A 22,871-nucleotide genomic window follows, 5' to 3' on the forward strand; every position below is an offset into this window, starting at 1 on the left:
CAGACCAACCCCCACCCTTATAGAGAAAATGAACATTTTACTCAGATAATATGTTTGTACATTCACAGAAGTCTGTAAAATATTTTTGTATAGTGCATAATTGGAATTTGATAACTTATTATTGTGCTATTTTATACAATACATAAGTGTGTTCATCTGTCCTGTTGTTATGGAGAGAAATTAGACTCAGTCGGATTTGTGCGTGCGTAATTCTTGATTTGTGCGTAAATTAGGATTTGTGTTTGCATATTCTTGCTTTGTTCGTGCGTAAATTAGGATTTGTGCATAAATTTGGATTTGTGCGTGATTTGTTACTCACATAATACGTTTTGTGTATAAGTTAAAAAAATATAAAATGAAAAAAATACAAAATGCAATTTACGTATGCACAAATTAAGATTACAACAGCTTGAAACTACTTACACACACACATCTTTAAAAAACACGCACGAATCCCTTGTTACGCACACACAAAGCCAAAGTTACGCACGGATCTACCGTGAGACTGTTTTCACGTCTCACAAATTCGTCCGTAAGTGCTGCGTTTAAATACCAGTGGAATGCTCGGTCATTAGAATTTTCCTATCAGCCTTCCCTTCTAAACGTATTTCCTTCAGTGGGTGTAGCAGGGCTTAAAAAAACTTTAAAGGAAAATAAAAATTATCGTCTGAGAATATGAAGTTCACTTTTAAACGCTAATATATATGTTAAAAGTATATTATTCTCAGAGACACCGAATTGATACAAAATGCGTAACAGGAACGACCAGTAGGGGGCACTGTTTTTTTCTTCCGGAAAATTCAAAGGCAGTCAGACTGAGAGAGTCACGGGAAGAATGGCGGCCAATCTCGGTGGTCAGCGCCCCGAAGTAAGTAGCCTCTATGTTCAACACTAACATCTACTGTCTTCATGTATTGATTGAGTCATTGTCTGGATACGTTTAGAAGGGAAGGCTGATAGGAAAATTCTAATGACCGAGCATTCCACTGGTATTTAAACGCAGCACTTACGGACGAATTTGTGAGACGTGAAAACAGTCTCACGGTAGATCCGTGCGTAACTTTGGCTTTGTGTGTGCGTAACAAGGGATTCGTGCGTGTTTTTTAAAGATGTGTGTGTGTAAGTAGTTTCAAGCTGTTGTAATCTTAATTTGTGCATAAGTAAATTGCATTTTGTATTTTTTTCATTTTATATTTTTTTAACGTATACACAAAACGTATTATGTGAGTAACAAATCACGCACAAATCCAAATTTATGCACAAATCCTAATTTACGCACGCACAAAGCAAGAATATGCATACACAAATCCTAATTTACGCACAAATCAAGAATTACGCACGCACAAATCCGACTGAGTCTAATTTCTCTCCATATGTTGTCAACAAACAACTACTTAATCAAACAAAATATCACTTTGAATTTTGCTACAACAAAGACTTTAGTTTAAAAAGTTATTTTCCATTATTATTTTTTATGCTAAACATTGACGCTCCTCACCATTGAGATCATTCTGTGGTCTCTTAGCAAAACTGCAACTTTGATTGGACACCTGTAAGTAATAAATAAAAAACTTTTTAAACTTAAGCAGATCAAAAATGACAAAATTACAATTCAATGTGGCCAAATATTGTTTCCAGTTCACTTCAGTTTCTTTAAAGCACTCCAATTCACAACCAAGCTCAACTCAAAGAGCTGCACAAAATATCCAAGAAACATCAAACCAACAAAAGTCACTAAAGGTCATTTACAGATATTTATTCTTTGTTTCAGATAAGGTCAAATGAATCTGATTTTGTAATCATGGGCTATATAAGTAACCAACAGTGTAGTGCCCTTGCTCACTTCTGGCCCAGATGTGTGAGGCTTAGGAGCTTTCTCACCTGACCTTTACATTTATTTTATGAAGTTTACTTGGGTATAAGTGTAGAAAGTATAACGTGTATGTGTAGTGTAGGAAGTATACTAATTAAATACTTCTTCAGACAAAAGGGGAACAAGTTAAGTTTAAAATATATAGACTGTATAAATAAGCTTAAAGTATACTGCTTCACGTTTAGTACAGACTAAGGCTGAATCTGAATTCTTTTATCCTCAGAAGACAGTGGACTCATAAATAATAGTCGCAAAACTCTCATTTTAATTAAATTTTAACTTTGTGAAATTGATGACGTCATATCCACCATTAAAAAAAAGACAAAAAAAGTAGTGAGTATGGTGTCCGAATTGGTTTCAAAATTCACACAAGTGCTGCACTATAGAGTTTTTTAGTAGTTAGGGGTTAGAGTGGGAATTCAGACACAACCTTAGAATTAGGACATTACTCCCACTCGATGACATCATCAATAGTCACGGGTCAGCTACGTTAGCGCGGAGCTGCTGGCGCTCGGAAATACATAACATCAGTTTTATATCTTTAGATAGGTAATGCTAAATCAAAGTCATTAATTGCATTTAAATGCAAACTATAGAGGCGAAACACTCTCGCGGCGAAGGGATGGCGAGGCCTAGGGTTAGCCCTTAAAAAAACTATTTCGGACAACCCTACCCCTTCATATGTCCCTACAATTGGAGGGGTAAGGAGAAGCCGGAGGGTTAGGGGAAGAATGTGGATTCAGCCTTAAGTATACTTGTAGTACACTTAAACTGATTATTTTTTGCTAAGGAAGTGCAAAGAAAAAAGAAAAGAAAGAAAACCTTCATTTGGTTTGGTTGGCTTTGACATTGAACTCCAGGGAGTGGACCAAACCACCTGAAAACACTTAGAGGAGCTGGTTCTTAAAATAATTGTGCATTTTGTGGGACAAGCACCAAATTTGGAATGATTATAACTGACTAACCCCAGTTTCAGAAAAGCACGTTTGCCCCAATTAAATTAAAGAGTTTAAAGTATATTATATGTATAATAGTATTCTGTAGAAATCCTTTAAGTTAAAAGACTGTATTTTGTGCCCCAACAGCCTATGTATTGCTGAGACTGAGGTAAAAAGAGATCAAATATGTTTGTAACAACTGAGTTTATGGTCGACATCTTTAATAATAACAGCCATTTGGGATTTTTCTCATGGCAAACATGCTTTGTTGAAAGAGGGGATCCTCAAGGCAGTGTCACACAGCCGTGCAATATGCGCAATTATACCACAAAAGAAAATTGGTCATATGTGGAAAAAATGAGAAAAGTTGTGGTCTTTACGTGAATCTTTTGTATCACAAATGAACCACGATAAAACCATGGAAAACGTACGAATAAACCATGCAAAGAACATGTCAATCAATGTAGAACTTGAACCATAGGTAATTACTGCGCTGTTTACATGCAATTCATTAGGGCTTCATGCGTTAATTACATTCATTTAACGTGATATGTGCGTTTCATACGCGATGTAAAAGTTATACATTGGTGGTACATGCGTGTATTCCGTTATAGATGGAAAAACTACATTAATTATGTATAATTAACGTCGTAATTCTCAACCAAAAATTTTGAGCAGCTCAAAACTGAATTCTCGTAAAGACCCATTGGACGAAACCTTCATCAGACATCTGCCCACATCAACAAATGACGAACACAAGAAACACTTGCGAATTACATATATTATGCATGTATCATAAAAGACCGAACTTTCATACATAAAAAATGTAGATAGTGTTAGTGTGACATAATGGCACATTTGGTGCTTGTACCACAAAATGTAGGATTTATCTGCGACTGGACCGACTCCACTAACTGTGAAGTAACAACAGTCTGTGCTGGTTCATGAAATGAGCACAAAACAAAAAATACTTGAGGAATGAAAGCAGTTTGTGCTTCTAGAAAACTGACTATACTTTAAATATCTGCACCCCCACTCTGGAATACTTTTACTGAGAAGAAATGTTCCCGCTTTTTATTTTGATCTCGCTTTGGGTTAGACATTTTTCTACTTGGTGTGGACTTGAAGATTGGTTGGAAGGTCTGTCAACATGCAAACTGTCGCTGAACAACTACAGTTCACTTATAGAAGAATAAGACCTAGATTTTTAGGTTTCTGCTTTGGTTCCAAGCAGATTTAAGAGGAATTTTTACACAAACAAATTTAAGAAAACTGTAATACAAAACCATGATTCCAAATGACTATGATTTTGAACACATAAAATGTACAACACCAAGTCTTGGAGGGTAGAATCAGTATGAACTTCACTAAAATGAGTGAACAGACCTCAAAAGAGGAACATTGACAAATAAATAGGCTAATGATCTTTTTACAGAAGAAAAAGGTTGGAGGAGAGCTCCAAAAAGCTTTATATTAACTGTAATGTAAGAGTCTGCAGAAGGCAAACTCAAAATGATGTTTTTTGCTCATTTAAAGACTGTTTAACGCGTAAAGATAAAAAAAAAATATGTGAAAGCTTTGAAAAATGAATAATATTGGTAAAACGCACCACTGACGGAACATTTCTGTTTCACTTAACTGTTCAGAGTAAAAGACATTTACAGCTGGTGATGATGCTTAAGATGCAGAGTAGCTGTCAAAGCTCTGTGGCACAAATCAAAGAGTGGAATGTAAGGCTTTCATGTTTTTACTGCATTAAGCTTGTTGACACAAAAACAGAATCTGCTTTTACCAGAACTAAAGCAGAAAACAAAATTTGACTTAAACAAATCTCTACACATTTCTTTAAATTAACCAGTGAAAATAAATAAGAGGAGAAGTGGTTCTCAATGCTACAACCGCCATGACCACTGCAGTGTGGGGTTAAGCCGTGTCCTGCTTGTGAAGTGGATGTGAAAGTGTTTGATTCTAGTTCTACTGGGGGGGGGGGGGGGGGGGGGGGGGGCATCTACAGTAGCGATGGCACTTTTAGACATTAACCATTGGACTAAACAAAAAAAAAGGGCTACTGTTCCAGTTTATGTTGTGTGATCTTTTTCCCTCACTGTGAAGTCTTTGGGTTTCTGACACGAACATGTCCACTTAGGTCTCAACTTTCCCATAAGTCCCCTCTGGGGGGCGGTATTGTTTGGGGAAGGCCTTGAGTTGGAGGGAGTTAAAGGCGTATTTACGGCATCCCACATTCTTCATGGTATTCTCTCTCCTGCAGCCCTCGCTGAAAACCAAAAGTTTGAATTATAATTAGATTTCAGCACCAAAATCATCCTTACATGAAGCATTTGATGCGTTCAGTGACCTGCGCATGCAGTCCAGGGCCTGGTAGAAAACTTGGGGGGCCAGGGCGTGCTCCTGCTGCAGGATCTGACACTGCTCCAGCGTAACAGACATGGCCGTGCGGTCCTTGGCGCTCTTACAGCTGGTGAAACGCACTCCGTTCAGGCGCCGGCAAGCCTTTTTAAAGAGATGCAAGAGATTAGTGGAATTGGTCAAAACTGCTTTTTTTGAGCGGTACCTGGCTCCAGGCAAAATGGCGCCTGACATCATCAGTCGGAAGCGAAAAGTATACAACTTACCCTAACCCAAAACTATTCGGGGCCCTAGATAAAATAATTTTTATTTCAAGCGATATGGGAGGATTTCTGGTTCTGGCCAATGATGTTTGCAGCTAGGTCATCTTGGCTTTTTTCAGATTTATTTCAGAAACCCACCTCGGCTGCTAGCCACAGGATCTCCACGTTCTTGCTTTTCTTAGCGCTGACGTTCTGACCCACCAGTCTGAGCAGCTCCGGCAGGCTGGTGGTGCTGTGGGATCGAGGGAGGCCTGCACAAATGACAAAAAAAACGATCATGACGACAGCAATGTCTGAACTAAGACAGCTGTTATTCTGTGAAGCTGTTGAACTCACAGTCTTCTGGAAGGACTTCCTTGAACTGATCATAGTACGAGCTGAGGCGGGTCAGGCTTTCCATGTTGATGACGTCCTGCAGTGACGTGTCTCCAAACCTGCAGACAAATTCATTTGAGTAATGTGTTCAATAGAAATGTACAAGTGACCAGTGTTCCTTATCGATAGAGGTCTGCAACCTTTAATGCCATTTGGGCCAGTTTTTTACTGACCAAACCCAGCGAGAGTCACAAAGTTCCACTTGATTATTTAGAAAAATACTAATTTTTATTTATGTTTTTGTTGCCATGAAACAATTTATTTACAAGTAGCTTTTAAAAATTATACACAAATTAAATGATAATTGTATTATATTTTTCTTTATATAATAATTTTAATGTCCCTCACTCGTGACAGCATACACAAGTTCCTTTCAAAATAAAATACACCCGGTGTCATAAAAGATCCTCCTCCAGCAGGAGATGTACTCTAATGCCAACAGAGAAGAATACAGTAAACAGACAGCATTCAAACGAAAAATGTTATTTTGTAATTATGTTTTTGGGGCATGAAAGTCAGAAAGTCCCAATTTCTGTCACACACCTAGGTGTGCAAAATTTGTTGTCCGCATTTGACCCATCCCCTGGGGAAGTGGTGAGTGGCACTCCGGAGGCAGACGCGGTAAGGGTCTTGCCCAAGGGCCCTCACTGGGTGTTAATTGCTCGCCATTAATACAGTAAATGCCCCATTACCATTGTTCATTACCCTCTGGGAATCGAACCCTGGATTCCTGCGTGGCCTTTCACCTTACCAACACTGAGGTTTGAATCCCGGCTGGGACCTTCCTGTGCGGAGTTTGTATGTTCTCCTCGTGCATGTGTGGGTTTTCTGTGGTCACTCGGGTTTCCTCCCACAATCCAACAATATGTTTCATAGGTTGATTGGCTACTATCTAAGTGTGTATGTGTGAGTGTGTGCAACAGACCGGATGTACCGCGCCTTCCCCCAAACATTAGCAGGGTTAGCTCCAGGAACCCAACAACCCCAAAAAGGATTCAGCGGGTTCAGAAGATAAATGGATGTTCTTGATTGGGAACTCTTCGTTAACATTGTTTGAAGTCAAAGATTTTTGTCAGATAACTATTCAGTTCTGATTAATTTCTCAAACAAAATAATTTAATAATTTGACCAGTTTTTGCCAAATTACTTTGGTAAATATTGTGTTGTAGTTTTTTATGTTTAATTTTGCTGTATATTTTCTACTATGGACAAACTATCGGAAGAAACTACTCACTTATTGGCTTTTCACTAACCAAACGTTTTTGTTTGCTTAATGTGCTAACAGAAGATTTTAAACAGAACATCACATAAACAAAAAACTCTCATAACTGGGAAAAGAAGGAGCAACACACTGTAAATATATCAGAGAATGTTCAACAAGGTGTTTAATGTTTCTTTAAAAAAATTTTAAGAAAAAAAAAGTGTAAATTGTTTTCAGGCTGATGTTATTCGCACATACTTGAAATGGTGCTCTTCAAGCCCAATGTTTGTTTTATTCGCCTATCTGTAACTCTTGTTTTTTTTTCATTTTGTGTTTAAAAAAATGTGTAAATTTAAAAAATAATAAAGTTAGACCAAGCACAAAAACTGAGGGAAATTCATGTTGGCCACATGCAACATGCACATGCATTACCCGCACGTTTTTTAAGTGCGTCCAAGGCTGAATTTTGTTGTTGGTTGCACGTATTTTAAAGGATAATTGTAAAAACAGGAATGGTTATCAAATGGCACGGTAAATATCTCAAGCGTGGTTATATTAAGTCCCTTTTTTCAGCATTCAAAAGAAGTGCAGCCAAGAAAAAAGTTCAGCTCTGGAATTTTAGAAATTACGTGTAAATAGCCACTTCCTTATTTTTTTCCCTTTTTGCTGTGTTTGCATTATTTAAGAATTGAAGCCACAAAAGAATGAGGGATATAAAAGTTCAAATTAAAGCTGAATGTACAAACTTTAGAGGATAAATCTAAGAGAAAATCATACAAATTTGGATAAATATTTGAAATGATCTCTTTATTTAAAAAAAAATATATATATATTTAAGAAGCAAAAACAGCTTAAACCTGAAGTAAAGGACCTTTATCCCTTGTGCTATCTTAGATGACCCCACCCTTACACTGACGTGTTCTTCCTACCATGACAAAGGTGGATAAAGGTGGAAAGATTTCATCTAATCCATGGACACCAGTGAGCTTCACAAATCATTGAAGAAAAATGATTCAGCGCATTGTCTAGTGGGTCTAGATCAGGGGTCGGGAACCTTTTTTGCCGAGAGAGCCATAAACGCCACATATTTTTAAATGTAATTTCGAAAGAGCCATACAATAATGTAGTGTCCCTTTCCCACACTGAGGCACGGAGACTTAAACTCTTTTAAGGTTCTTTATTCTGGTTACTGCAGACCGCAACAAACGCCGTACAATTAATTCAGCAACTTCTGAATCTCTCCAGCGAGACGAGAGAGCGCTTCTCCCAACTTTATATTCGCTCCTGCCGCGTCAGCCCTCCCATTTCCCTTATTCGGCCCATAGCTGAACCCCATTGGTCCAAATTACCTAACAACAGGCTGAGCGACAGAACTGAGAGCCAATCAGATCTCTGCTTGATGCGTTCCAGAACTTATGACGCGGTCCAACAGCCAAGTTAAACTCAGTCCGCGACAATATTTTTAAAACTAAATATACAAGTGAATGTGTGCATTTGATGTAATTTCAACATTTTAAAGTACAATAAGTCTGTGGATTCTTTGTCAATAACATTGTTATGCTGTTGCTAATAAATGATGAGTATTTCTCATGGTAGTTTTGCTGATTGTCTAGTCTGGTTGATACGTGGTGAGTTTCTGCTTCATGCAGACGTTGAGACTTTAAACGTGATCGTAGGTCTGAATGTTCTGTAGATGTGACAAAGACTGCTCACATGCAGATACGGAGCCAAACACACACTCACACGCTGCAGTGAGTGACGGGCAGTGGGTTTTACGTTTTTACAATCCCTGCGCAATTCACCTGCTGCCGGTCCCCACAACACCTCACCCCCACCCTCTGCTTTCTTCCTCACACATCCCGTCTCCGCAACTGCGCGCTCTTTCTCAGAGACGGGAGCGCGCAGTTTTAGCCACGGCAATTCACACAGGTTTTCAGCTGGCACAAACTCTGTGAAATAATAGATAATAGTAAACTGAAAGTGCTGGCGCAGATTTCTCTCTCTAAGCACCGCTACTACTGCGCGCCTCTGGCATCGCATCGCGCCGAGGACTGGTCTAATGAAAAAAAAAAAAGTATAATTAAAGATTTGTCTGCGAGCCACATGTGACCATCAAAAGAGCCATATATGGCTCGCGAGCCATAGTTTCCCGACCCCTGGTCTAGATGACCCAACTCCCAATGTTAAAGTGCCTAAGATAGTCAAAGTCCAAGCTCTTTTTTGTCTGTCTGTGGTTTGGAGTCTGACCCATTCCTTCTGTGCTTCCTCCTGCTCTGCAGTTTTAGTGACTCACTTCTCAGCCAGCGTCTGCTGTTCGTTGATCCCCACGTTGAACAGAACCGGCTGCACTCGAAGCAGCATCCCGTTCTGGATCTCCCGAGGCAGAGTGTCAAACACTGCCGCCGGCGTGGGAACCCTCACGTTAAACCCGTTCCTGTTCCCCGTGATCACCGGGAGCATGTCCGGACTGAAACCTGTCGTTGCCTGGGTGACCTTGAAGGTGACTTTTTTCAGGTCCATCACTCCGACACTCATGTCCTCCAGCATGGCCAGCTCCTCTCCTTAATGAAGCAATGGGTTATGGGAAAAACAGGGATAAACAATTAACAAAAAAACTTAACAAAAATTAATTCAGAACTTGATTTGCAAGTAATGTGTTTAAACCTTAACTGCATAAATCATATAGTACAATAGTCCAACAGTTTTTTCATTCTTGACCAAGCAGTTTGCTCCTTGAGGAAAGTTTCCTAAAGAGGATTTTTTTTGGCAGCAGTTACATATTTTACTTTTTGCATTTTATTCCTTTTCTCATTTTATTGAAGTGCTTAAAATCAATTCTTTTTTAAACAGCCAGCTTCTTTATTTAAGGGCCTTTTGAGTCTAAAGACTGTGAACTCTGCAGTTTGGATGGCCCTGAGCGTTTGAAGTCTTAATGGCCAAGAACAGCTCTTGCGGCCCCTGTGACTTGGGTCCCCCCTGGCTCCACTTTTAAAAACCCCTGTGTCAAACCTGGGTGTTAAAATGGACAGTGATTTTAGACTTGACTCTCAAAGTCTTCACAAACCTTTTTTTGCCTAAATGCATTTTGAGACAGTGACCCATGTCTTCATTACATCTCAGCTGAACTACTATAATTCTCTTTATTTTGGAGTCCCTCTCGTATTTCCAGCTGGTCATGTTCTGGTAGGCGTGCATTAGAGGGACCTCATCACCCTGATCCCGACTACCCTTCACTGTCTGCTTTCCAGAAGATTCTATTAATGGATTCTTAATCTATAAATAATCTGCCGTACCTGTCTGAGTTTCTCTCCCCCTAAACCCCAACCTGCTGTCTCAGGTCAGCTGATCAGCTTCTCCTGGGGGTACCGAAGTCCAAGAGGAAGCTCAGACGGGAACAAGGTCTGTGCACCAAAGCTGTGGAACGCTCAACCACTTAGCATTCAGCAGGCATCTACACTGTTAATGCCTTTGAGTTTTAATGTATGACACCTTGTTTGACTGATGTTATTTTAAGGTGCCATATAAACAAAATTGATTTTATTAGATTCCATATAATCATATGTTCTGCTGATCAAGAACATTTGAATCTCATGAAAACATATTCTGGTTTATCAACATGAACATAAAAAGTGAACCTATAGTTATAGAGTTCTGTGTAAAATCCTGCCTTCCTCTCTCCTTCTAAATGCTAAAGCAGGATTTCAGTGCTGCTCGTACAGTTAACATAAATCCATCCATGAATTCAGAAAACGTTCAGGCAAAATGAATTCCACAAAAACCTATTTCAAGAGATTGATACAGATTTAAATCAAGTTTTGTAAAGTTTTAAAATCTACAGAATGTAAAAGAGTTTTTTGTGTGCTTGGGTCTTGTGTTTCTCATGTTACCGTAGGTGCTAAGCAGGCTTTCATACTGGACCAGGAGGCCGATGGTGGACAGCTGCCTGAGGAAGCCCGAGTCACAAAGACAGTTCCTCAGCTTGAGAGTGAAGCCACAGATCAGAGCCGTCAGCTGCAGAAACATCACATGACAAGACAGATGCAGACACTTGGGTTAATTGTGTAGTTGATTGTACAGTCAGCACAAAGTCTGGTAATATCGTTTGTTTTGGTGCATCTCAAAGAGCCGACGCACCGTCTGGCAGAAGACCACGTCGCGGCGGTACTGCATGGTGATGCTCATGGCGATGGTCGGCGCGCTGTCCTGCATCAGCAGGAACACCATGGCTTTCTTGGCTTTGTCGCTCATTAGCGACACGCAGTCTGTCAGAGTTGTGAGGAGAGGATACAGGGCATCGCTCCATTCACCTGCAGAAATGGCAGGGATGACTCTTATCAGAAAAATGTTTATTACAAGCACTTAAAGATCCACTCAGATGAAAACGGGCTTTTAGGTGTTTTTAAAATATATAAAGGACATATATAAAGCGGATTAAGCTTAAAACAGCATCTTTGAGTATTTCTATATTCAGATTGTGGTGAATCAGGAGCAGGTGCAAACATGTAGTTGTAGTTGTGACCTAGAAGCTACGACGGCAGCCCACCAGCTCCCTGGTCCGGTCTATTCAGATGCATCCGCTTGTAGATGAGTACGTCTTTGTTTTCCTCGTCTGAGCCGGAATCTGGCTCAAAACAGTATGGCTGGATATCTCCAATGTAACTCGCCATTGTTTTTGCACTGGCAATGTTACGTTGGGGTATGAGGAGCTGTAGCTAGCAGGAGAGGGCATTAACAGATGGGTGATGGGAAGGAGGGGCGGGGATGCTGTGCCCCAACAGTACCATCCACAACTCTAATGAACTCCTGCTGCTCTGCAGAAACTAAGTCCTAAAAAACGACAGTGTTTTTTTCAATTTTGGTTAAAAACAGCATAATCATAATTAAAAGACCACTGGGAGCACTTTTACAAAAGATCAAAAGATGATCAGAGTGGAGCTTTAAGTTCAATCATATAATTTCAGGGTTTATTAGTATTTCTTACATAAATATAAACTGAGAGAAAACATGACAGACTTTGTATATGGATGTTTCCTTTCTAACCTGGAGATTTCTTCTCAAACTCCGGGCTGCTCTCTGCAGGTAAAAGAGGGACAATTAGAGCTCAGCTAATAATTGTGTGGACCATCAACCCCCAAACTGCATTTTATGTAATTAGAGTGCAATAAAAATCTGTTTGAGTCAGGTGAAGTTCCTCCCAAAGGCTTTCTAGGAAAAAAAAAATTGATCCTGAATCGTGGTTTGGAAAAAAACAGACTCCCAGATGGCTCCTTTACCTTTCTTGGTGTTACTTGGCTCCTCGTTGGCTATCAGGAAAACATCCTCAGAGCTGCTGTCACTCTGCAGCTTGTCTCTCTGCAGCAGCTGATCCACTTTCTGGATCACACACTCCAAGCTTTTGTCCACATTCAGCCAAACCTTGTCCTGCAAACCAACAGCATCACAAGAGGAAAAAGAAAAAAAAAAACACTCATGAATAACCAAGAGCTTTTTCTGTCTTACCCACTCCTCCTCGTGTGGGTCCGCCTGCAGGGAGGCCCGCTTGTTTTTAGTCGCTTCACCGCCCTCGGAACCAGTTGTGTGTCGGGAGGATGTAGCGGCAGCACGAGAAGGGGAGGAGGGCAGATGAGACGGGGAGCGGGACGGCGAGTGGGAGGAAAGTGAAAGGGATGAAGAGGAGGATGGTGATGGAGTGCTGCGCTGAGAGTTCTCTGGCCGAGCGGCTGCCAGGGCGAGGATGGCTGAGGACAGCAGCTTGGAGTCGCAAACAGTGACGAGCTGACGGGTCTGCAGACAGAGAGAAAATGAAAAGTCCTGAAAACGGAAATATCCTAAAAGGAATCTGCTCTTAAGAGCCGGACCTTCTCTGTCAAAATGGCCAAAGTTCTCTCTGTGGCGTTAGCTGAGCGCTCTTTGGCAGAGCGGGACAGACGCTCCGTGTAGTAACACACTTGGGTCTTCAGCGTGTTTATCTGGCCAATCAGCTCCTTTGCCTTCAAGACATCCTGATGCTGATAGGTCAGTCCTTTAGATCGGGCAGAGCTTCGGATGTTCATAGATGAAAGGAAGTAGATGAAATTAGCCACAAACTTAAAATGAAATAATATTTTTTTGGGAAAAAGCAGTATTACCTCTCCTCCTCATAGTGTCTGATTGAAAACATGGATTGCAAAAGAAAATTAGATTTTATTCCTGTGAAACAAACTTAAAACTTTATATCCAGTTTTGAAAGCACTCACTGTTTCCTGGCTTCTTCCAGCTTCTGCAGCAGCTTCCGGAGGCCGCAGCCTTTGAAGCCTTGGTGATGGGCCGCAGGGGCACCAATGGTCACAACGTCGTACGTCCAGTCTGAGCAGGCGACAAAAACAAAAGCGGAAGACGTTCAAATGTATTAGTGAAAGGCACAGAGTTAAACTTTTGCAAGAATACTAACCGTAACCAGACTCTCCCTGAACTCTCATCCTCTGGATGTGCAGGTTTGTGGGGATGAATTCCAGCTTTTTCTCTGCTTTTAGGGTGCTGGACTTAAATGAAGGTCCTAGGAGGATCACAACAGAGAAGTGTGGTCATAATCCCAGAAGATAACCATCATAGCGAGTGCTCCAACATTTGCAAAAGGGAAGGAAGGTTTGACGTAAAAATGAACGATCTTTAACAGAAAAAAGTAATTTCTGGAAAAGCTGAAAAAAAAAAATCACATAAAGCAACTGTCTGTGAACAAAAGACACATTTTTAGAACAGTGCCACATTGATGCTTGCTTCTCTGACCTTTGTATTCGTGCAGGTCAGTGATGGTATCCTGGTACGTGAGGATTATGGTCTGATACTGTGTGATGATCTGCCTTCTGAGGTTCTCCCAGCATGGAGACAGCTCACCCAGCTCCTCCAGTTCACACACCCTGCAGTCACAGCACACATGAAAGCACTGTCATTCTGCTGAAGCACATATCTTCTTACAGCTTCTGTTATGTTCTAGCAGCTAAATCTTCAGTTACAAACATTAAAAGCCACCATTAATGTTTCCTTTATGAAAAGGTTACTTCCAAACCTGAGTGGATTCAATAAATAGCAGATGCAAAGAGCACAAATCATCATCACAAGCTGCTGGAACCTGCCTGTCAGTCTTCAGCTCTCCTACACCTTCTATAACATTCCAATACTGAGGTTGTTGGACATTTTAATGAACATCTCAATATCTATGAACTCATAATTCAACATTTGTAAAAGGTCTGAAAACACAAAAACAAATTTTGAGTTTTTCAGGGTTCATAATTAGACGGAAAACTTTTTTTTTGCACCCAAATTTTGAATTGACATTATTTAAGGTGCAGAGCTTTGTGTTAACACAAAACTGAAAGAAGTGCAAAACCAAACTACAAACAGATGTTTAGCAGATGTTGAAAAACCTGCAATAACCACAAGTATACCAAAAAGTTTTATCAACGTATTCCTCAAGTTGCAATATTGATTATTGCATAGGTAAACTTTCCTTAAAAGCCTATGTCTCAGATTTTTTAAGTAAAAGAAATGTTTTAGGGTTTAATTTTAACAATTTAATTTGAGATTTAAAAATAAAAAGATCCGCCTCTGTTTCATTTTAGTCACTAGTAACGAGTGAACTTCATCACAATAAAGGAAAAGATTTGTCAAAATAGAAAAGAAATTTGGTAATAAATCAAGTCTGGATTTTAGCAATGATACCTAGACCTAGTCCTGCTATGTGGCATCAGCTCCACCCCTTTTTATTTTGCAATATAATGCAATTAGAGCTTTAGTCACATTAGTTTTTTTTTTATATTCTGTGATGTGTATCCATATTTTTAAGACAGAGTCCAACCTTGATTTTTGGTCAATCTTTGTACCGATTATTTTCAAGTGTGATGCTGAATTGGACCAAATCGCTGACTGAAGGAGCTTCTTCTTGGATCGCAGCTGGCTCAATTTTTTTTATCCTAAACAAAAGTTTTGTAATTTTCATCGTTGATTCGACAAACTTACTAGACATTGAAAACAGGGTTGTGGCATCATGGTGCCAGCGTTAAGCGGCAGTAAAGATCAGAATTGATACCTGACAGCATCTTCTTCCAGCAGCAGCTTGACAAACTGTCGGGGGATTTGCAGCGACAGCACACTCTCTGCCATCTGCTCCAAGATCCGCAGGTGATTCCCGTCTGTGGTGGGAAACCGGTACGTCCGGGACATGACGCCTCCAAACACTGAAACACACCAGTTACTTTTCAGCTGGACAATCCTGAGACTTATCAGCGTCATTACAGCTGATCTTTGTAGTGTAAAATATCCTGATCTTAATAATTTTTTGTGAAACAATTATCATTTAAATCAAAGATGTGTTTGAGGACCCATTCCGATAAAAATCATGTTTTTGGTATTTTTAACATGTTATTCTAGCATTATTATGATGAGGAAGGACATATACTAAGAAAATTATGCTTAAATTTGCATTTCTGAGTATTTCTTTAGTCAAATTGTGGTGAATTCGGAGCAGATGAAAAACGGTAGTTTAAAAAAAATGAAGTATTTGTGATGTTGAAAATCCGCTAGACGAGCCACAAGCTCTCTGCCTTAGAGCTCTCATCATTGGGAAAGGGGGAGGGGGTTGCTCCACGGCAATTGCCGCTCTGCAGAAACTATGCCCTAACACAATAAAAACAATACAGATTTTTTAGATTTTGGCTAAAAGTCGCATAATCATAAATTTTCCAGCATAATTAATTCATTAATTCTTTAGGGGGGCTAGACTCATCAGTGTAAAAACAAAGCTTTTGTCACCTATTTTATATTTATGTTGCTATATGATAATAAATGTTGTTTTATATGATTTAATTTTTCATGCAATACCTCTGGGCATACGCTCACCTGTCTTCAGCATCGGGTCTTTAAATAAAGATGAAGACTTGGATTTAATGCTCGCAGATCCGGTTAGACTCTCGTCAACAGGAAGAACCATCTGACACACAAAGAGGAAAAAATAATGTCGTCCCATTTTTAGAAATAGTCTTGTTTTTCTCTGCTACAAAATCCCGAAAGGAGCTTTAAATATTACGAATGAAACGTCTCCAGAAGTGAGTCACTGAACTAGAGGAATGATTATATCTATATATAGATATATATGTATGTATGTATGTATAGGTATATATATATATATATATATATATATATATATATATATATATATATATATATATATATATATATATATATATATATATATATATATATATATATATATATATATATATATATATATATATATATATACAGTATGTAGACTGAGACAAAAAAATCTGATGTGATTTTGTTGATGTTGCTATAAGCTGTTTTCAATATTGAAATTTAGTCTGAAAGAAAAAAAAACTTTAAATCCTTTAACTTGTTCTACATGGGGTCAAATCAGCATTAGCCTAAAATGAATAAAAATAGAAACAGGTTGTTTGAGAAATTTGAGAAAAATAAAAAAATAAAAAATTTAAAACATTTTTTGATTTATTACGCAGTGCTGGGGCTTTGAGCCCTTTGGCTAGCGGAAAATGATTGATATTGGGTGACAAAGTTTATGGTAATGTCATCTCCGCTCCAGAAGAGCATCTGTTGTTTGCGCTGCCTGTGTCATTCCTCCAAAATTAAAAATACAAAACAGCAGCTGTTTCCAAATGAAAAAAGGGTGTATTTGTAGGAGCTGTAGGTTTGTAATTTTTTTAATTCGAGTTTTTCTTAATATTTCTTTCAAGTTTACAATGTGTGTACAATGTTTTTAATTTAGAAACATTTTGTTTCTACTTTACAATTCGGTTTTTCCTTCCCCATGAGCTGAACCTGATTTGATCCCATAGTTCTCGTTTATGGTGGACCCAGTAAATTCAGATTTCAGACGGTGATAAAAGCCGGTTAAAATCTGTTTGGTTTGGTCAGATCTTGTGTTACTCACCCTTCCATTAACCGTGTCTCCTCTCTGTAATCTTGCCACCGGTGTCCTCTGCTCACGCTTCTCCTCCACTTGCCAGGCGATGACGGTGATGTTTCCCACTCGCTCGTTCTCAGCTGATCTGCAGAAATGTCCGGCCTCTGAATGTAAAATTGTTGCCCAGAGCGTGGAGCTCGTTTGAAGCGTGTTACCTTAGAATCAGGTGCAGTCTGTGGTGTTTGTCCTGCAGGAGCTCCTTCACACAAAACATGGATGAACCCAGCATGTACATCTGTTGTGTATGACAGCACACGGTAAAAAGAAGTTGTGCAAAGGGAATTTATGAAAAATGTCTCCTGGATGGAGGGTTACCGTGCCCTGTGAGCGGTCCTTTACATCATAGACAGAGAGCTTGATCTGAGTCTGCTGGGTGATGAGAGAGTCTGAGAAAAATGCTATACTGCTCAGGAAGATAGGATTACTAGTGCCCTGCAGACAGACAGTGAGAGGGGAAAGGGGGAAAAATCTGTGATACTCTCCTACAGCAGCAAAGACACAAGAGCAGAAGATTTCTGTGTACCTCGATGATTTCAGTCTGAGCATGCTTAGTCCAGAAAGCCTGGGGTGGTGTGGTACAGCTCACCGCCACAAAGCTGGTTGGCTTCCGGTCCAGTGAGGGAGTGACCAGCTCACTGCAGGCTGTAGAGACACATTGGCATGCAAGATTACAAACTGTGGACTGGTTGTAATCCCTGGCCATTCCAGGAATGTAATATTGATGTTCAGAGTTGTTAGAACTGGTTAAGCTTCTGTTCTTATGTAATTTTGATTTTGTTTAAGAGAATTGGATGAAAAAATAGGTTATTAGCAATAGCCAAGATTTTTTTGACACTGGGCTTTAAAATCTGTTTAATTTTAGAGTCAAGGTAGATATTTGACATGGGAACGCTTCCTTCTGAAACCAGCCTCCAGTGGACATTTGAGGAACTGCAGTGTTTGGTGCTTTGTCCTCCAAATTCAGGAGGCTTAAGAATTAAAGACAATTTAACATGGAAGGACACCTGTAGAAATTGATCCTGAATAATGCATGCAAAGTCTCCGGATGCACACACATACCTGTAACACAACTTCTAACACAATTTTTTGTCTCATAGTTCCAAATCATTGACTGGATCTGAGAACTGGACAGAGTAGAAAAAGGTTTACTTCCCCCTCCAGCAAAATAAAGTCAATTCAGGTGCCATTTTTTGGAAATATGGACACCACCGTGTTGGAACCAGAAATCATCAGTACTTCCTGTTTGGAACGTCAGGGGGAAGGGGTCACTCCAAACATTTAGCTCTCACAAATCCTTTCAACCCATTACACAAGTCAAACTTCAGTCTCGCTGGTCATGAAACAACTATTACAGGATTGGTCAAAAATGGAAAGCTGTGGTTTACTAATGTCGAGGACAGAAAGAACTAATCTATTGCTTTTGTTCAATTTGGGCTATAGATTGCGTTAAAGAACAGTAGTTATATGCAACAAGGACCTATGAAGACTTGTGCAACAAACCATTAAGAGAGAAGATCCTTCAAACATGTATTTGGTTGTGGAAAGTTATCGCCCAAATCTTGTCTCCGTAGGAAAATGTAGCTTTTGTGTGCTGCTACTGTTAATTCTGACAATGCACAGAGTGCAGGACGTACACAGTTTCGGGGAAGTTGAAAAAACAGAAAATCTGTACAATCTGTACAACTCACCCACTTCACCCTTTCTCACCCTTTTCTGTGGTATACCTGGTCATTACAGCCTGTTGCTTGCAGCATGCCCGTAGTAAAAAATTTGAACAGATATTTTCCCCATATGGCGAAATTACAATTATGATAACTGCGACTTTTATATTTCCTGCAGGCCACCTGCGTGCCCCGTACAGATTTGCCCATTTTTCACCCATCAGGCATCAGGGCACCACACTGATGCAAGAGCATCACGAGCAAATTCTTAAATACCAGCAGAAACAATTGTTAATAATTGTCCTGTCACTCAACTTTTTAAAAGAGTCTTAAAAATGGTCTAAAAACGTGTAAACTATTACAAACGTTATTCTTAAGTTGGTCTAAGTTGTGTGGACGAAGATGTTTGTAGAGTGTCATAAATGTTTTACATGCGTACGTGGCATGCGTCATAAAGAGACGGGCTTAATTCATCATCTGCCATGAATCTGTTAACACATCTTCATACAAATGAAAAATCTTGACATCCATAAGAAGTCATGCACGCAAATGCTTAGACGAGATATATTAAACCCATGATGCATGTGGGCCTTGAAGCACTAAAACAAAAATATTAGCATGCTTCCCCACAAGTAGTGCACTTATTTTTAAAAGTGTATCTGCACTATAGGGCACACAGGACTATGAGCCACACCGTCAATAAGCAATTTTCGAACTTATTTTTAATTGTATGTCATATATAAGGTGGCCTGTACAAAAGAATCATAGATAAGTGCGACAGTCAGACCGTATTAACCATGTTCACAGTAACTCCAAAACATGTTTGTAAAGCGCTACAGGTGAGCTGCATTAGAAGCGTTAGTCACATTATTCATAATACCAGCAACTCCCAACCATGTTTGCAACGTGTAGAAAACCAGGCTGATAGCACTAAAACAAACATTACTATAACTACACTAACTCCCAACATTCTTAATAACACACACATTCTGACACTGCTAACGTTTCTTCACGTTACCATTTTCTTACTTACACCCAATCTTGTTTGCAACTGGTAAAAAAATCAAGCCTGACATTTTGTTCTGCTGTCAACATCTTAAAATCGCTTCAACATCAGTAAACACAACCAGAATGAATCCATATATCAGACGTTCTGGATTTTAAGGCGCAATGCCGTTTTTTGGGAAAAAAAGTGACTTTTCATTGAACCTTATTGTTCTAAAAATATGGTATTCTTGTAGTCTAGACCTACGTTTTTTGGAGTCTTGGCTGTTCCTTGGTCTAATAAATCGTAAGGGGGCAGAGGTGTCTTATTGCTGCCTTTTGCCCTGGTCCGTGGAAGTTTTAAGTTTTTCCTTGTTCTTGTTTTTAATTTCTTTATAGTATAAACAAGAATAAGGAAAGACTTTAAAACAGAGTGAGGAGAATAGATTTGATTCAGTATAGGTTGAATGGTGGAAGTGATTAAAAAATAAAGGAATTATGTTCCAATTTTAGTTAAATCTCTGTTTTGAAAAAAGTAAACTAAAACTTAAAGTGTGATGTTTTTTGTCTTTATCTTACAGTATGTTTTGTTTGTGGAAAACACCAAAATAGTTTTTAAGGAATACTTTTATGAATTAAATATAATGACTGCATTTTCTTTTTTGTTTATCTTAATGAATACATGTTTCTCTTCTACATGACATTTCTGAACTCACCCACACTGAACTCCAGCACCGGCTCATCTGGATCCTGACTGTTGCCTGGAGGATTTAAAAAAGAAAACCATCTCTTTTCCAAATTCTTGCAGTTCAATCATCCACGATGCACACAGGGTGCCATGGTTACGGTTACTTGGTTACCTGAAAGAGCGAGTCCCATCATCTCAGCTGAAAGATCAAAGGTGTTGGCCCGGTAGACTGACCACGGCCGATGGCGGGGGCTGCGCTCCTTCCCAGCCATGGCGGACTCACGTCAGAGCTGAGGATGAACTCAAGAGACAAAGCGACGTCAAGTAGAAGAGGAATCCGTTTTAGGACACTTGTGGGGGGGTGGTCTGCCAGTAAACAGTCTGGAGGAAGAGCAAAAAGAAAAACCCAGAATGAATGCCTAATATTAAGGGCTGGGTGACACCTCCAAATCACTAAATCAATCACAAATTGATTAAATATACTTTTATTTGTCAAATCTCTCCTCTAAAACCAATTTGGTTATGAAAACCGTTTTCACAAAATTAGTGGCTTAAACTAAAAATTAAAAAATCTTACATTTTAAAAAGAGAAAAGCTGTTTTTAGCATGAAGAAAATGAAAACCAGGCAATAGATTTGATCCATCAATATAGCATTTCTATGATTTCAGCCCAAATTAGATCCCCTTTTTTCTTTAGTGCGACATCGCAGTAAAAAAAAAAAGTTAATTAGTAAAAGCCTTGCTGATGTCGAGACTGAAATGGATCTAAAAATGTGTTTCCTGTGACACGTCATTCTGAGATGAACAGCAGATGAGGGCTCGTGCCTTCTTCTCCGTTTGTGGAATCTTGAACAAATTCAGTGGGAAAAAAAGTTGCAGCTTCTCTCACAGCAGGGGAAATGAAACGCTGCACCAGCCTCTTTAGTCTCTGAGCCCGTTTGCCATTTAAATACTCACTTCTGCTTTCATTGAAATGAATCTCCCCGACACCCGAATTTCAGAAACAGATGCCGTTCTTCTAAGAATTTTTACAACTATTCAAATCAGTTGTTGGCTGAAGACGTTTATTCTTTCATACAAACATAAATGTATGTTTTCATGCCTTTTAAGATAAGTATCTATAAAGGTGAAGGAGAAAATAGTCTCTACAGAGAAGGCTGTGCAATGCACAATGTAATTGGAAAGATTTAAAACCTTGTTTTTGGACATTGAAGATATTTTAACAGGATTGAAGTTGTTTGAACTTATTTTTTGCCCTACACCTTTCCCAGCTTTTCTCAAAATCAGCACAGTCGAGAACCTTTTTGTCTCAATAAAGTCCCCCTCTGATTATATTTGGATCGATTATAAAAGCGCTCCTTTAATTACGATTTTGCCGTTTTTAGGCAAAATGACAAAAAAAATATTGTTTTATAGGACATGCTTTCTGCAGAAACTCACCACTGAGTTGTGGGCGGGATTGTTGACGCGGAAGTAAGCCTCCACTGATATCCCATCATCCCTTTGTTTACACTCTCTCCTGCTCACACCCTCAACCTAACATTAGCGGTGCAACAAAAATGGCGAACAATAATCAGAGCTATCCAACCGTACAGTTTTGATACAGATTCCAGCTGAGACGAGAAAAAAACAAAGAGACGTACGTCGATCTATTTGTCTGCAAGTGGATGATCAGAATGGAGCGGAGCAGGGAGACTTTGGCCCACTTTCTCAGTTTCTACATCACAATTGAGAGGCATTTTAAACAGCATTTTCTTTAATCTGCTCCTGATCCATCACGATTTGAAAAAAGAAATACTCAGTTTTGATCTTAAATTCTTTTATGTACAGTATTTCCTCCGTCATGTGAAAAAGACCACAAGAAGATGTTAAAAAACAATTTTCATCGAAGTCTGTCTTTAAGAGCTCAGATCTAGAAATGAGGACATTTTTATTCAAATCAGATTAAATCATTTAGCTCCAAACTCTTGACAAAGGAAAATCTTGATTTAAGCCTCAATAACCTCAAAATGTACTGAAAGTTTTGAATCAGTTTGAAGGATTTTATTTTAAAGCTAAGAAAATGTTGACAAGTTAGACTGGCATTCATTGTCATTATTTAAGAAGCAAAAATGTGCATTTATGTCCACAAAATAAGAACTGGTTTTAGATTTTATGAGGATTTATTAAGATAGGACAACTTGTATTAAGATGGTATTCTCATTTTATTCATATTTTGTTCTAAAATGAGTAATTTCCACTTATTACACACTGCCACTGTAATCAAAATGAACTACTGGTACATAAAATTTTTTTTTTGCTTAGAACTCTTTTCATTTATGAATGTTTGTGTGGAACTTGCTGTTTCTGAATTTTGTTAAGTTAAATTAGCAGATAATTCTATTATTTACTAGTGATATTCTTCTTAAGATGAGTGTTCTTTTCCTATTTTTAGGCAACCTCTTTCTGCTGTGTAGAAGCACATACGGCTGCTCAAAGGGTGCAGGAAACCACAGCAGTGCCAAGTGTGCCATAAGAAGATACTTGGCTCCTCTAAAACTTACAC

The 22,871-nt window shown here is 39.1% G+C and overlaps 1 protein-coding gene across 1 annotated transcript in view; it reads right to left on the bottom strand.

The window, feature by feature from the left end:
• Positions 1 to 1,735: 1,735 nt before the first annotated feature.
• The window catches only part of inpp4a (inositol polyphosphate-4-phosphatase type I A), a 25,958-nt gene continuing 4,822 nt past the window's right edge, over positions 1,736 to 22,871 (bottom strand). Inside the window, exons 2-24 of the mRNA XM_011489371.3 lie at positions 20,499 to 20,707; positions 20,355 to 20,399; positions 17,517 to 17,635; positions 17,309 to 17,425; positions 17,149 to 17,228; positions 16,961 to 17,078; positions 15,892 to 15,982; positions 15,083 to 15,230; positions 13,783 to 13,913; positions 13,448 to 13,552; positions 13,254 to 13,362; positions 13,146 to 13,163; positions 12,876 to 13,056; positions 12,517 to 12,801; positions 12,291 to 12,438; positions 12,058 to 12,090; positions 11,152 to 11,324; positions 10,905 to 11,028; positions 9,311 to 9,578; positions 5,778 to 5,875; positions 5,580 to 5,692; positions 5,168 to 5,322; positions 1,736 to 5,086 (exon numbers count right to left, since the gene is read on the bottom strand). Of these exons, the coding sequence (XP_011487673.1) occupies positions 4,954 to 5,086; positions 5,168 to 5,322; positions 5,580 to 5,692; positions 5,778 to 5,875; positions 9,311 to 9,578; positions 10,905 to 11,028; positions 11,152 to 11,324; positions 12,058 to 12,090; positions 12,291 to 12,438; positions 12,517 to 12,801; positions 12,876 to 13,056; positions 13,146 to 13,163; positions 13,254 to 13,362; positions 13,448 to 13,552; positions 13,783 to 13,913; positions 15,083 to 15,230; positions 15,892 to 15,982; positions 16,961 to 17,078; positions 17,149 to 17,228; positions 17,309 to 17,425; positions 17,517 to 17,635; positions 20,355 to 20,399; positions 20,499 to 20,598 (2,892 nt within the window). The 5' untranslated portion in view covers positions 20,599 to 20,707 and the 3' untranslated portion in view covers positions 1,736 to 4,953. The remainder of the gene's footprint in view (positions 5,087 to 5,167; positions 5,323 to 5,579; positions 5,693 to 5,777; positions 5,876 to 9,310; positions 9,579 to 10,904; positions 11,029 to 11,151; positions 11,325 to 12,057; positions 12,091 to 12,290; positions 12,439 to 12,516; positions 12,802 to 12,875; positions 13,057 to 13,145; positions 13,164 to 13,253; positions 13,363 to 13,447; positions 13,553 to 13,782; positions 13,914 to 15,082; positions 15,231 to 15,891; positions 15,983 to 16,960; positions 17,079 to 17,148; positions 17,229 to 17,308; positions 17,426 to 17,516; positions 17,636 to 20,354; positions 20,400 to 20,498; positions 20,708 to 22,871) is intronic.

This window comes from Oryzias latipes, chromosome 21, assembly GCF_002234675.1.
Source record: "Oryzias latipes chromosome 21, ASM223467v1".
Classification (NCBI taxonomy): Eukaryota; Metazoa; Chordata; class Actinopteri; order Beloniformes; family Adrianichthyidae; genus Oryzias; species Oryzias latipes.